The 15428-nt window shown below is 41.2% G+C and overlaps 1 protein-coding gene across 2 annotated transcripts in view; it reads left to right on the forward strand.

Annotated features, from left to right (window-relative positions):
- The window catches only part of MELK (maternal embryonic leucine zipper kinase), a 71749-nt gene that overhangs the window by 16330 nt on the left and 39991 nt on the right, over positions 1 to 15428 (forward strand). For both annotated transcript variants that reach the window (XM_025281733.3, XM_025281732.3), the window contains one exon: positions 1349 to 1447. In XM_025281733.3, the coding sequence (XP_025137518.3) occupies positions 1349 to 1447 (99 nt within the window). The remainder of the gene's footprint in view (positions 1 to 1348; positions 1448 to 15428) is intronic.

The raw sequence follows: 15428 nt of genomic DNA on the forward strand, positions 1-15428 counted from the left end.
AATCCTGTCTGCTGATGACTGGGTTTGTATTTTTGTTTTGTTTGTTGTTTAGATGTGCTACTGGCGGTTGGGTGATGCCAAGTTTTGTATTCTTATATTCAAGTGGTTTCCTTTGTGTGAGTTCTCACTATTTGATACTCCCAAGGGTTAGTTCTCTGGTAGTCTAAGGTCTTGGGGTCAGTGCTCCCACTCCAAAGGCTCAGGGCTTGATCTCTTCCTTTCCTTTTTCTTTCTTGCTGGTCACTCTGCTCCAGCCCCACTGGCCTCTGCTGTTCCACCTCTATGCCTGTTGCTCCCTCTGCCACAGGGAAGAATCTTCTTTCCTGTCCTCTTAGCTTGCTTGATTTTTCTCCTTAGCACTGTTACCACCCGGCAGAACAGCTGTCTCTTTCCCGCTCCCCATCCCAGTAGAGCTTCAGCGCTTTCTCCACTTCTGCTCATAGTATGGTACCTAATACAGTTTTCCCACCCGTGTCTCTCCTGCATAGCCTCTTTACCTTAACTTTAACATCCCAGTCAGGCATGCCATGCCACCAAGACTCAATTTATAGATGAAGCATTTGACATCTTTCAGGCATAAATGGTTAATTTTTGACCTCCTACAACTTGGAAGAAGAATCAGTTGTTCACTTGAAAGTAAACTGTTCACCCAGGGTTTCCTTGTTGAGTCCTAATAATATGATGTGATTTGGTAGGCAGGACTAGGTGTGAGATTGGTGTTATTTAGTATAAAAATTAAAGTTTTTCCAAGGCTCAAATGAGGGTGGGAACTGTGACTTCTCAGCCAGTGGTCGAATGGCTATCTTATGTAACGGTTAACTCATTTCTGGGATTTTGAGATTTGTAGGGCTATTTGTACTGGCAGGCTAATTTCTAGCCTTGATCCTTGAAAAGTCACTCGTTGAACTTGACTAAGGTTTCTCTACATAGAGAGGACTTTACAGTGCAGCTTAGTCACATTTGCAGGTTCTCAGTAGTAAATTTTAAAACTTGCTTTGATTTTCTCATGCATGTTTACATAATCCTCATATGTAATAAACCCTCTCTTTCAGAATCAGAGACTTAGCCTCATCTTCTTCCTTATCATGCCCAATCCAGCCAACTGGAAAAGATTTTCTATTAAGCATTGGCAGGGAGTGCACTGAACTGGAAGTCAAGAGACCTGCCTGGGTGGCCTGCCGTTGGCTGGGTGACTTTGGATGAGCCTTCCTTTTCTGGGCTTCACACTGTAGAATGAGCTGGTTGAACTGGATGATCTCTGAGTTCTTTTCCAGCTCTGTAAAGATTCTGTGTACTGCTATTTTGAAATGTGTTCTGATTTTTTGTCTTTTGATTTTTTTCTCCTCAGGCAGATGTTTGGAGCATGGGCATACTCTTATATGTACTTATGTGTGGCTTTTTACCATTTGATGATGATAATGTCATGGCTTTGTACAAAAAGATTATGGTGAGTATTACAAGGCATAGAATTTCATTGTGAGAGTTTATTATACTGCAAAGTATATGCTTCTATTTATAAAAGTACAGAAACAGGCAGAAGTAATCTATGCTGTTAGAAATAAGGATAGTGGTTATTCTTTGGAGGTGGATAGTGACGGAGAAGGCAATGGCACCCCACTCCAGTACTCTTGCCTGGAAAATCCCATGGACGGAGGAGCCTGGTGGGCTGCTGTCTATGGGATCGCACAGAGTTGGACACAACTGAGCGACTTCACTTTCACTTTTCCCTTTCATGCATTGGAGAAGGAAATGGCAACCCACTCCAGTGTTCTTGCCTGGAGAATCCCAGGGACGGGGGAGCCTGGTGGGCTGCCCTCTATGGGGTCGCAAAGAGTCGGACACGACTGAAGCGACTTAGCAGCAGCAGCAGCAGCAGCAGCAGTGACCGAGAGACATGTTTGGTTTTTGATCTGAATGCTGATTATACTTATGTATTCAGTTTTTGAAAACTTATCAAGATATATCCTATGATAGATGTCCTTTTCTATATGTATATTATACTTCTTCAGTAAGAAGCTTAACAAAACAAAAACAAATGGGAAAGTAATCATGTAAGCTGATTTTCCTGGTAAGAATTTTTATTTTGTATCCTGAAATGATGCCTTAGTAAGTTGCTGTGTTAAATCACATTTTTCTTTTGAGTTATGTTAAAACGAGAGAAGCCTTTTTTTTGAAGGTAAAATTGGCTTTAAGGTATAATACAACCACAATGAGAAGTGTTGTAAGTTTTGTTAAAATCATATATGTTAGAGATAGTAGATCTGAGATTATGGGGCAGTGGAGGGTGACTACTTAAGGGTAAAGGGTTTCTTTTTGGGTTGATGAAAACATTATAGAATTAAACAGTGGTGATGATTACACAACTTGGTGAATTATTAAGGACCACCAAAGTGTATACGTTAAAAGTGAATTTTATGTTATATGAACTATATTCAATTAAAAAAATAAGAAATCACATGGGAAGGAAAGTAGTAGAATTCTTTTTTAATGAGTTATATTCAAAGCACACTAACAAAAGAAGACATGTAAAGAGGAAGAGCACCACATTGTGTCCATAGCAAACCAAGGTCAGACCAGCAGAGCAGCTTCTCAGTGCAGCTGGAATTCCGTTCTGTTTAACAAATATTTCCTGATGGTCTTCTTTGAGATACTGAAAAGCATGAGCAAAGATCTATGAAACTTGGTCATTTTCCCCCAGGGCCAGATTTCTTGCTGAGACAGATATATGGCTATCTAAAAAGGGGAAAAGCATACATATACATGTATCCATTTTCCCTTCAAACCCCTTCCATCCAGGCTGCCACATAACATTGAGCAGAATTCCCTGTGCTGTACAGTAGGCCCTTGTTGGTTATCCATTTTAAATATAGCAGGGTGTACATGACCATCCCAAACTCCTTAACATGTGTATGTGTGGCTGAGTCCCTTCACCGTTCACCTGAATCTGTCACAACGTTGTTAATCGGCTATACCCCAATGCAAAATAAAACATTCAAAAGAAAAAAGTGAAAATAAAAAGGGGAAAGGGTGAGGGATGCCATTTTATAACAGGTATAAGTGAAGTTAATGCAGGAGTGGATGTGGGATTTGGGAGAACATCTTACAGGAAGTGAGGTTTGAGCTGGGCTTTGAAAGGTAAGAAGCACTTGAGAAAGGCATGTGGGAGAGAGTGTGTCTGGTGGACAGTATCAGCAAAGGCATAATGGGAGTAGCATGGGCAGAAATGATCAGAAGTTTTCTGTGTATGAACCATTAGGTCTGTAACTCCCTTTTGTAGGGAGGCTGCCTACATCAGCTCCTGTGTCTGGGAAGTAGCACACAGGGTTGAAAGTGGCAGAGGCAGTTGGCTCATTGCCTGCTCTATAGAACAACCAAGGCTAAGGGCACAAAGTCCAATCACAGAGTTATTTATTTGACTTAATAGTTTTTCCTGTATCCCACCCTGGAAAACGCTTTAAAAATCAGTGCCAAAACTACAAGAGTAGTTTTGGGAAGTGATGGAGTTGTAGTAGTTCCGGTTTCTTGAAGGCTAAGGAGCTCTGATTCTGCAGGATTAAAGAGAAGCGGTGTTAGCAGTAGCTGCTGCTCATGTTTTGGGGAAGTGTGAGCACGTGTGCTTCTCCCTGGAGAGGGGGTTGGATGGGGCAATGGGCTGGAGCCTGCCAGGGTAGCCAAGACAACACCTGTTTCTCCCCATCCCTTCTCACGAAGCCGCCTCTAAACTTTGCGGGGTAGCAGTTACTGCCTTGTCTCTACTAGCAATGCTGCCTGGGACAGCAGTCCCTGGCCTCACAGAGCCACAGCCCCCTGGTTAACAGCAGGATACAAGGAGAACAGTGTTAGATCCCTTTGTAGCTTCAGCTTTAGTTAACACATGTGGGAAGGCTTGGTCTTTGGGCAGCTCATGGACAATTTCCCAGTTATACTTTTGAAAAATATTTGGTTGACCTCTTGAGTTATTCCCATTTTTTGCTACTTTTTATTTAAAGTAGCACTCTGTTTTTTGTTCTGAACATAACTTTAGTATTATAAGCTGCTAATATGTTTTAGCATACTCTTTTTAGGGGTTGGGGGTACTCCATGCTAAAGAAATAAACTGACAGACAAATTTCTCCAAACATGAAGAAAAATGGATCTGTTAGGTGTTAATAGAATGAAATCTTAAACCTTCTAGAATTTTAGAAAGCCAGTGTGGGGACACAGGGTCCTAGAGTTCTCCTCTCTGCTTCTTGTTTCATATTTATTTATTTATTTTACACAAAATTCACATTTTATTTAGGTTGAAATAAACTATACAAAATTGATTTTCTTCACCAAAAATAACAGCAATATTTTCTTGTTTCATATTTAAATTTTCACTAAAACATCTCTCTCTCTGGCTATGTCCACATAATCACTCTCAGGGTGGGAGAAGCCTTAGCTATGGACTTAGTGCACTGGTTTACAACCCTGGTAGCATAACAGCATCACTTGGGGTGCTTTAAAAAACATCAAGTCCAACCCCCAGAGAAGTTAAATCAGAATCTCATTGATATTTTAAAAATCTAGGATCTCTACTTTCTGCCTATGGACTTCGGCAAATTACTCAGCCTCTCTGTATGTCAGCTTCTTCATCTGTAAAATAGGGGATAGTATTCACAGCACAGGGTTGTCAGGATTAAATGTGTTAGTTCATTTAGTGTAATGCTCAATAAATCTTAGCTATTATGACTGATATACATTTCTAAATTTGGTTTGCCAATATTTTGTCTAGGACTTAAAATTTGTTCAGGAGTGAATAGGTAGTTTTCCTTTCTAGAACTCTTTTGGGTTTTTTTGGCTTCAAGATTTTACTAGCCACATAAAGTTAATTGGGGACTATTCTTCTTTTACTGTTTGTGTGTGTGTGTGTGAGTGTGGAGAGGCAGTTTAAGCTTGGAATTTTTGGGTGTTACGGAATATGCTTGAAAATCCATCTCCAACAGTGACTTCTTTATGGGAAGATTTTAAAATAGTGAGATCCCATTACTTCACTGAAAGCTCTCCAGTGGCTTCTTTCCTGTTTTACTCAAGCCAGAGTGGAAGCTGTAGGCATCATCCTAGGTGAATTGGCTTTCCATTATCTCAGCGTCCTCACTGCTTACTCATCTTAGGATGAAATTCTTAAATCTTAAACAGTTTCTGAACACCTATCTGTGCCAGGCACTTTTCTAGATGCTTGGGATATGTCATTTGGTTCGGTTCAGTCGCTCAGTCATGTCTGACTCTTTGCGACCCCATGAATCACAGCACGCCAGGCCTCCCTGTCCATCACCAACTCCTGGAGTTCACTCAGGCTCACGTCCATGGAGTCAGTGGTGCCATCCAGCCATCTCATCCTCTGGTGTCCCCTTCTCCTCCTGCCCCCAATCCCTCCCAGCATCAGAGTCTTTTCCAATGAGTCAACTCTTTGCATGAGGTGGCCAAAGTACTGGAGTTTCAGCTTTAGCATCATTCCTTCCAAAGAAATCCCAGGGCTGATCTCCTTCAGAATGGACTGGTTGGATCTCCTTGCAGTCCCAGGGACTCTCAAGAGTCTTCTCCAACACCACAGTTCAAAAGCATTAATTCTTCGGCGCTCAGCCTTGGGTATGTCATTATCTGTGAGTAAAACAGATGGAAGGTCCCTGCCCCCATGGAGTTTATAGTACAGTGGCAGGGAAAAAAATACTGATAGTGGTAGAAAGAGATAATAGGTATAATAAATAAGTTATATTAAAAGATGATCGACTTCCCTGGTGGCTCAGACAGTAAAAGCGTCTGCCTACAATGCAGGAGACCCAGGTTCAATCCCTGGGGCGAGACAATCCCCTGGAGAAGGAAATAGCAACCCACTCCAGTACTCTTGCCTGGAAAATCCCATGGACGGAGAAGCCTGGTAGGCTACAGTCCATGGGGTAGCAAAGAGTCGGACACGACTGAGCCACTTCACTTTCCCTTTGATGTGCTTTAGAAAAAAGAAAAAATTGAGCAGGGTAAAGAGGAATCAGGAGAATAGAAAGAGAGATGTGAAGGGAAAAAGAAGGGCTGGTTGCATTCAGTTCAGTTCAGTTGCTCAGTCGTGTCTGACTCTTTGCGACCCCATGAACCACAGCACGCCAGACCTCCCTGTCCATCACCAACTGCCGGAGTCTACCCAAACCCATATCCATTGAGTTGGTGATGCTATCCAACCATCTCATCCTCTGTCATCCCCTTTTCCTCCTGCCCTCAATCTTTCCCAGCATCAGGGTCTTTTCAAATGAGTCGGCTCTTTGCATCAGGTGGCCAAAGTATTGGAGTTTCAGCTTCAACATGAGTCCTTCCAATGAACACCCAGGACTGATTTCCTTTAGGATGGACTGGTTGGATCTCCTTGCAGTCCCAGGGACTCTCAAGAGTCTTCTCCAACACCACAGTTCAAAAGCATCAATTCTTCTGCACTCACCTTTCTTTATAGTCCAACTCTCACATCCATCCGTGACTACTGGAAAAACCATAGCCTTGACTAGACGCACTGGTCATAACAAACACCCTCTTCCAACAACACAAGAGAAGACTCTATACATGGACATCACCAGATGGTCAACACCGAAATCAGATTGATTATATTCTTTGCAGCCAAAAATGGAGAAGCTCTATACAGTCAGTAAAAACAAGACCAGGAACTGACTGTGGCTCAGACCATGAACTTCTTATTGCCAAACTCAGACTTAAATTCAAGAAAGTAGGGAAAACCACTAGACCATTCAGGTATGACCTAAATCAAATCCCTTATGATTATACAGTGGAAGTGAGAAATAGATTTAAGGGCCTAGATCTGATAGATAGAGTGCTGATGAACTATGGAATGAGGTTCGTGACATTGTACAGGAGACAGGGATCAAGACCATCCCATGGAAAAGAAATGCAAAAAAGCAAAATGGCTGTCTGGGGAGGCCTTACAAATAGCTGTGAAAAGAAGAGAAGCAAAAAGCAAAGGAGAAAAGGAAAGATACAAACATCTGCATGCAGAGTTCCAAAGAATAGCAAGAAGAGATAAGAAAGCCTTCTTCAGTGATCAATGCAAAGAAATAGAGGAAAACAACAGAATGGGAAAGACTAGAGATCTCTTCAAGAAAATCAGAGATACCAAAGGAACATTTCATGCAAAGATGGGCTCGATAAAGGACAGAAATGGTATGGACCTAACAGAAGCAGAAGATATTAAGAAGAGATGGCAAGAATACACAGAAGAACTGTACAAAAAAGATCTTCATGACCCAGATAATCAAGAGGGTGTGATCACTGACCTAGAGCCAGACATCCTGGAATGTGAAGTCAAGTGGGCCTTAGAAAGCATCACTACGAACAAAGCTAGTGGAGGTGATAGAATTCCAGTTGAGCTATTCCAAATCCTGAAAGATGATGCTGTGAAAGTGCTGCACTCAATATGCCAGCAAATTTGGAAAACTCAGCAGTGGCCACAGAACTGGAAAAGGTCAGTTTTCATTCCAATCCCAAAGAAAGGCAATGCCAAAGAATGCTCAAACTACCGCACGATTGCACTCATCTCACACGCTAGTAAAGTAATGCTCAAAATTCTCCAAGCCAGGCTTCAGCAATATGTGAACTGTGAACTTCCAGATGTTCAAGCTGGTTTTAGAAAAGGCAGAGGAACCAGAAATCAAATTGCCAAAATCTTCTGGATCATGGAAAAAGCAAGAGAGTTCCAGAAAAGCATCGATTTCTGCTTTATTAACTATGCCAAAGCCTTTGACTGTGTGGATCACAATAAACTGTGGAAAATTCTGAAAGAGATGGGAACACCAGACCACCTGACATGCCTCTTGAGAAATCTGTCTGCAGGTCAGGAAGCAACAGTTAGAACTGGACATGGAACAACAGACTGGTTCCAAATAGGAAAAGGAGTTCGTCAAGGCTGTATATTGTCACCCTGTTTATTTAACTTATATGCAGAGTACATTATAAGAAATGCTGGACTGGAAGAAACACAAGCTGGAATCAAGATTGCCAGGAGAAATATCAATAACCTCAGATATGCAGATGACACCACCCTTATGGCAGAAAGTGAAGAGGAACTCAAAAGCCTCTTGATGAAAGTGAAAGTGGAGAGTGAAAAAGTTGGCTTAAAGCTCAACATTCATAAAACAAAGATCATGGCATCCGGTCCCATCACTTCATGGGAAATAGATGGGGAAACAGTGGAAACAGTGTCAGACTTTATTTTTCTGGGCTCCAAAATCACTGCCGATGGTGACTGCAGCCATGAAATTAAAAGACGCTTACTCCTTGGAAGGAAAGTTAATGACCAACGTAGATAGCATATTCAAAAGCAGAGACATTACTTTGCCAACAAAGGTCCGTCTAGTCAAGGCTATGGTTTTTCCAGTGGTCATGTATGGATGTGAGAGTTGGACTGTGAAGAAGGCTGAGTGCCGAAGAATTGATGCTTTTGAACTGTGGTGTTGGAGAAGACTTGAGAGTCCCTTGGACTGCAAGGAGATCCAACCAGTCCATTCTGAAGGAGATCAGCCCTGGGATTTCTTTGGAAGGAATGATGCTAAAGCTGAAACTCCAGTACTTTGGCCACCTGAAGAGTTGACTCATTGGAAAAGACTCTGATGCTAGGAGGGATTGGGGGCAAGAGGAGAAGGGGACGCCAGAAGATGAGATGGCTGGATGGCATCACTGACTCAGTGCACGTGAGCCTGAGTGAACTCCGGGAGTTCGTGATGGACAGGGAGGCCTGGCGTGCTGCGATTCATGGGATCCCAAAGAGTCGGACACGACTGAGCGACTGATCTGATCTGATCTGATCTGACTACACAGACCTTTGTGGACAAAGTAATGTCTCTGGTTTTTAATATGCTGTCTAGGTTGGTCAGAACTTTCCTTCCAAGGAGTAAGCGTCTTTTAATTTCATGGCTGCAATTACCATCTGCAGTGATTTTGGAACCCCAAAAAATAAAGTCAGCCACTGTTTCCATTGTTTCCCCATCTATTTGCCATGAAGTGATGGGACCGGATGCCATGATCCTGGTTGCATTATTAAATATTAAATAAGGTAGTCAGAGGTGAGATTAATCAAGGTTTGGTTAGAAGGAGGTGAGAATGTTAGTCAAATGGTCATCAGGCAGAGAATATTTCAGGCGAGAAAGCAGAGCAAAGGCTAGTAGGTAGAAGGATGCCTTGGGGAGTCAAGGGAGAGCAGAGGGCCCGTGCCACGGGAGTGGAGTAAAGTAGGAGAGCCACAGAAACGAAGTCTCAGAGGCTTGGAGCTCCAACTGCCTTGGGCTCTGTAGCTTTCAAAGATTCTGGCTTTTTCTCTTAAGTGAAATAGGGAACCACCAGAGGGTTCTGAGCAGAAAACAGACATGGTCTTGTTCAGATTTTATCAAGACCACAGTGGCTACTGTGTGGAGATAGGCTATAAGGAGCAAAGAGAAGAGCCAGGGAGATGGGTGAGGGGAAATGTGGTAGTGATTTTCAGATGAGATGGTAGCCATTGAGGTAGTGAGAAGTGGTTGGATTCTAGGTGTCTTTTCTTGTTTAATTATTTTTAAATGAACACAGAGTAAAACAAAAATTTTATGTGTAAGAATTCTACAGATTTTAACACAGAGAGATTCATGTAGCCACCTCCATAGTCAGGATATATGTTTAAACTAATCTGTTGTCTTTTGAAGGTATTGCTGTGTAATTTGCTGATGGATGGGATGAGGGGAGTAACCTGAGCAACTAGAAAGTTGGAATTGCCATCAACTGAGATGGAGAAGATTCCTGGTAGAGCACGGATGATAAGGAGTTCAGTTTTGAGCATAACGAATGTGTCTATTTTGTCTAAATTTTTTAGTTTATTGGCATAATGTTGTTTATTTAACCCCTTACAAAGTGTATATCAGATTTTTATGTATTTTTTATAGATTATACTATACAAGGAATCTTTTTTTTTATATCTTTATGCTACCCCTTTCCCAGTTTTGTCATACAGATGGTAGCATACCACAAACACTGTTCTCTAGCTTGTCTTCTAATGCTATGTGGTGGAAATCATACCATTTCATACCCAGCTCAGAACTTTTCATAGAATTTTTTTTTCTTTTTAAAAAAATTTTTAATTGGAGGCTAATTACTTTACAATATTGTGGTGGTTTTTGCCATACATTCACATGAATCAGCCATGGGTGTACATGTGTTCCCCATCCTGACCCACCCTCCCACCTCCCTCCCCATCCCATCTCTCAGAGTCATCCCAGTGCACCAGCCCTGAGCACCCTGTCTCATGCATTGAACCTGGGCTGGCTATCTATTTCACATATGATAATATACATGTGTCAACAATTCATGTTTCAAATCATCCCACCCTCACCTTCTCCCACAGAGTCCAAAATTACGTTCTTTACATCTGTGTCTCTTTTGCTGTCTCTCATATAGGGTCATCGTTACCATATTTCTAAATTCCATATATTCATAGAATTCACTTCATAGAATTTCAGTGTATTGTACTTTATCTAAACCAGCCTTAATTTATGTACCTTAATTTAAATTATGTACTTTAATTTATCTGAAATAAAAATTAAAAAATTTTAAAGATAAATTATATACCTTAATTTATCTAAACAATCCTAGATTAATGGGTATTTAAGTAGTTTCTAAGTAGTCATTTTGTACATTGTGCATATATCTATAAGAAAATTCCTTAAAGAGTTAGGGGTCAGTTGTTGTTCAGTCGCTCAGTCGTGTCTCACTCTTTGCGACCCCATGGACTACAGCATGCCAGGCTTCTCTGTCCTTTACCAACTCCCAAAGTTTGCTCAAACTCACGTCCATTGCAGTCGGTGATGCCATCCAACCATCTCATCCTCTGTCATCCCCTTCTCCTCCTGCCCTCAATCTTTCCCAGCATCAGGGTCTTTTCCAGTGAGTCAGCTCTTTGCATCAGGTGGCCAGAGTATTGCAGTTTCAGCTTCAACATCGGTCCTTCCAATGAATATTCAGGGTTGATTTCCTTTAGGATTGACTGGTTTAATCTCCTTGCAGTCCAAGGGACTCTTAAGAGTCTTCTCCAGCACCACAGTTCGAAGGTATCAGTTCTTTGGTGCTAAGCCTTTTTTGTTGTCCAGCTCTCACATCCGTACATGACTACTGGAAAAACCATAGCTTTGACTATACAGACCTTTGTTGGGGAAGTAATGTCTCTGTTTTTTAATACTCTGTCTAGGTTTGTCATTGCTTTTCTTCCAAGGAGCAGGCTTTTTTTAATTTCATAGGTGCAGTCACCATCCACAGTAATTGTGGAGCCCAAGAAAATAAAAGTCCATCACTGTTTCCATTGTTTCCCCATCTATTTGCCATGAAGTGATGGGACCAGATCCCATGATCTTAGTTTTTTTGAAGGTTGAGTTTTATTTTAAGCCAGTGTTTTTGCTCTCCTCTTTCATCAAGAGGCTCTTTAGTTCCTCTTTGCTTTCTGACATAAGTGTGGTGTCATCTGCATATCTGAGGTTATTGAAATATCTCCCTGCAATCTTGATTCCAGCTTGTGCTTCATCCAGCCTGGCATTTCACATGATGTAGTCTGCATATAAGTTAAATAAGTAAAGTGACAATATACAGCCTTTACATACTCCTTTCCCAATTTTGAACCAGTTTGTTGTTCCATATCCAGTTCTAACTGTTGCTTCTTGACCTGCATACAGGTTTTACAGGAGGCAGGTCAGGTGGTCTGATATTCCCATCTCTTTAGGAATTTTCAATAGTTTTTTGTGATCCACACAGTCAAAACTTGGATCTAACAAACCTACAAATTTAGTACTAACATACAAATTTCAATGTTCTCTACTTTTATTTATTTATTGAATGCAGTAGTGGATTCTGGGTGAATCCTTTGGGAGAGAGGACTTACCTTAAGATAACATAAAAGTGTTATATCCTAATAGTAGATGTTAGATCCAAGTTTTGATATTTGGGGTAAATCAAATATTTCTGCCATGCAATGAGTAGAAAATATCTAATTCTTCTTGTTCAGTAGAGATTTAGCCTTCCTAATTAATATTATTTACTAATATGAATATTTAAATTAATACCAATACTAATATTTAAATTAATATTATTTACTAATACTGTATATTCTTTGTTTCTCTTACTCTGAATTTCATTTTTTAGTTTTTCATGTATTTGCAAGTTGAAAATTGATTCAAATTAGGACTTTTATGCATTATTGTGGAATTTAATTTCACACATTATAGATTTTGAAATTTATTGTAATCTTGGCTCAGAACTATTGTTCCGAGTCACAGTGTAATACAGTCTGCTGGTTGAATCTAATTAAGGTGTCGTATCACTTGCATGCAGTATGTATCTTTGCCTAGAATGTTCTAAAATTCCTCAGTTGGGAATAGCACTTCCCTCAGTCCTTGGTTTGATTGAAAAAACCCAGCAGTATTTGACACACTGTATGTAACTCTTGTTTAAAAGGCAGACTTTGTTTAGCTTTTGTGTTTTTTGACTATTCTAACCAAAATGCTAAACTGCAGTTTCCAGCATGGTTACTAATAGACTGAGTATTAATCTTATTAATGTCACCTCTCTTCATTCCCTATCACTGCATTCAAAGACAAGCATGACTGTACTCCAGGTCTGGGTACACAAACATTAAGGAAATATAACTAATTTAGTAAATGAAAGTTGAGTAGCTTGAAAGTAAAATTGCTTTCTAACAAGTATGGTTTATAATTTTAAAGGAAATGAGCAAGTTATCTCTTTATGAGATAATACTTTAGAATTATAGAGCTGACTCCAGGACTATTATGTGTTGGAGAGATCGCCTGCCTTTCTTAGTACTGTAAGGAAAATGAACGATGCCAAGCTCACCGATATTCCCAGGATTATCTTGCTTACTAGCACACAAATCTTTTTTCTTTCCTCCCAATTGGTTTCACCCTCTATTACCTGTTTCTTGCTCTCATTTGCAAGGTCAGCTCTTCAGTAAACAAGAATTCTCCAAAGACTGGATATAAACCAGGGTTAAGGGGCACAGGCTTGGTTGACACAGGGCCTTTTGTGGAGGTGCTCTTCCCCAGCAAAATTGTTCCTCTAAGGCCTTTGCTGTTTGATCATTTATAGATACATACTTTCAGTACTTAAAGATGGAACCTTTCTCCCTAGATTTCTCCCTTAGATTTTCCAGCACAGTACTGTACAATAAGTATTAAATCTTTGTTTACTATCTCTGCCCCTTTATTGCTCTGTCACAGTGTTTCTCAACTTTGGCACCACTGACATTTTGAACTGTATAATTCTTTGTAGTGGGGGACTGTCCTGTGCATTGTGGGGTGTTTAGCAGTATCCCTGGCCTTTACCCACTAGATGCCAGGAGCGGCCTCCAAATCATGACAATCAAAAATGTCTCCTGACACTGCCAGATGTCCCCTGGGGGACAAAATCACCCTCGGTTGAGAACCAGTGCCTTATAACATTGAGTAGGTATTTCATCTCCCTGGCTGAGACGTAGTTTCCTCACCTGTGTGATGTGGTTGGTAATCCCTGCCCACTGCATGGAGTCAAATATGTATACAAGTGCTGTGTGTGTTTTTGAGTACTGTGTACAAATGAATGGTTGGGGTAAGCCTGGGAGCAGAACTCAGCTCTGGACTCTATTTCAGTGTAGAGGATGAAGCTGAGAATGTTAGGTCATGGTGCTGGGGCACCGGCTTCATGCTTCCTTTGTTGATGGTGCTCTACAGAGCTGTTCTGTCCAAATAAGGAAAGTGGGTGGGTGATGTGAGCAGGACTTGAGTAGTTGATTTGTTCTTACCAAGTAATCCTGAGATCCTGAGGCAGCTGTGATGGGGCAAAGCACTATTGAGAGGGCAGGTGCATCCTCAGAATGACTCTAGCCGTTTTTACGGTACTGAATATTTAGCACCCTGGCATGTATGGCTTTGGCCGCCATGCCATCTTTGGTCTGCTCTATTTCTCTGCACTTTGTAGCCCTATCTCCCACTTATTTTTATTTCAGATTGAATAAACATTTATTGCCTCTTGTGCAAGCCACTTTGCCAAGTGCTTTCCCATACATTCTCTTTTATTCCTTTTAGTGGAATAACCCCACATACAGTAATGCCCTGTAAGTAGCATCACTGTACTTGTTTCACAGACAGTAATAGTAGTAGCAGTAATAGTAGTGAAGGCAGCCTTAATAGTACAAGCTAGAAGGCAGTGGCACCCCACTCCTGTACTCTTGCCTGGAAAATCCCATGGACGGAGGAGCCTGGTAGGCTGCAGTCCATGGGGTCGCTAAGAGTCAGACAGGACTGAGCGACTTCACTTTCACTTTTCACTATCATGCACTGGAGAAGGAAATGGCAACCCACTCCAGTGTTCTTGCCTGGAGAATCCCAGGGATGGGGGAGTCTGGTGGGCTGCCGTCTATGGGGTCGCACAGAGTCAGACACGACTGAAGCGACTTAGCAGCAGCAGCAGCAGATACTGAGTTCTTAATTCTGTGCCTAACCCTGTGCTAAGTGCTTTTTATGTATTAAATCATTGAATGCTAGCAGCAGTTTATGGAGTTGATACTATTATTGTATTTCTTTTCCAGATGAGGAAACTGAGGCACAGCGAAGTTACATAGCCCACCCACACAGCTAGTAAGTGGTAGGTCCTACATTTGGATATAGACAGTTTGTCTCCAGAGCTTACTCTTAGGAAACAGGGTCAGAAAAATGACATAACTTGTACAGGTTCAAGGAGCAGATAAGACGCAGACTGGGATTCAAACGCAGAGTATGACTCCAGGCTCTGCCTGTTTCCAGTGCACCAAGCACCATACATCTCATTCACTTGTCCTCCCTGCCTACCTGTGGGTAGTATTGCTTCTATAAGTACTAGCTTATAGCACAGCACAGGGGATCTATTAAAAGAGACTTCATGAATTCAAGTTAGGTTGATCAAAGGGATGAGAAATAAGAGGCAAAGGGAAACTTGGAATCAGCCTGGTGGCTCTTGTTATTCAGTTCTTTGGTCTGAAAATTCATTTTTATATCTGATTTATGTAGAATTCTGTTATTTTTAGTTAAGAGTACTTGTGTTTTGGATGGTAGTTTTGGGATTTAATGGCATAACATTTATTATCATAGTTCTAGTTAGGAACTGTTATTTGTGTGTTGGAACAGACCAGAAAGTGCTGGAATCTGGAACCAGAATTGTCCTTGGGTGGGTAGGTGATGCTAGGAGAGAGGTAATGCAAGTAAGTTAAACCCTTATGGTCTGTTAGTTTTCTATAGTTGTTGTCACAAAGTACTACAAGGTGGTGGCTTAAAATGGCAGATATTTATTCTTTCAGTTCTGGAGACTAGAAGTCTAAAACCAAGGTGTCAGCAGGCCACGGTGTCTCTGAAGGATCTGGAGAAACTCCTCTTTTGCCT

The sequence above is a fragment of the Bubalus bubalis genome, chromosome 3 (genome assembly GCF_019923935.1).
Source record: "Bubalus bubalis isolate 160015118507 breed Murrah chromosome 3, NDDB_SH_1, whole genome shotgun sequence".
NCBI classification, from domain to species: Eukaryota; Metazoa; Chordata; class Mammalia; order Artiodactyla; family Bovidae; genus Bubalus; species Bubalus bubalis.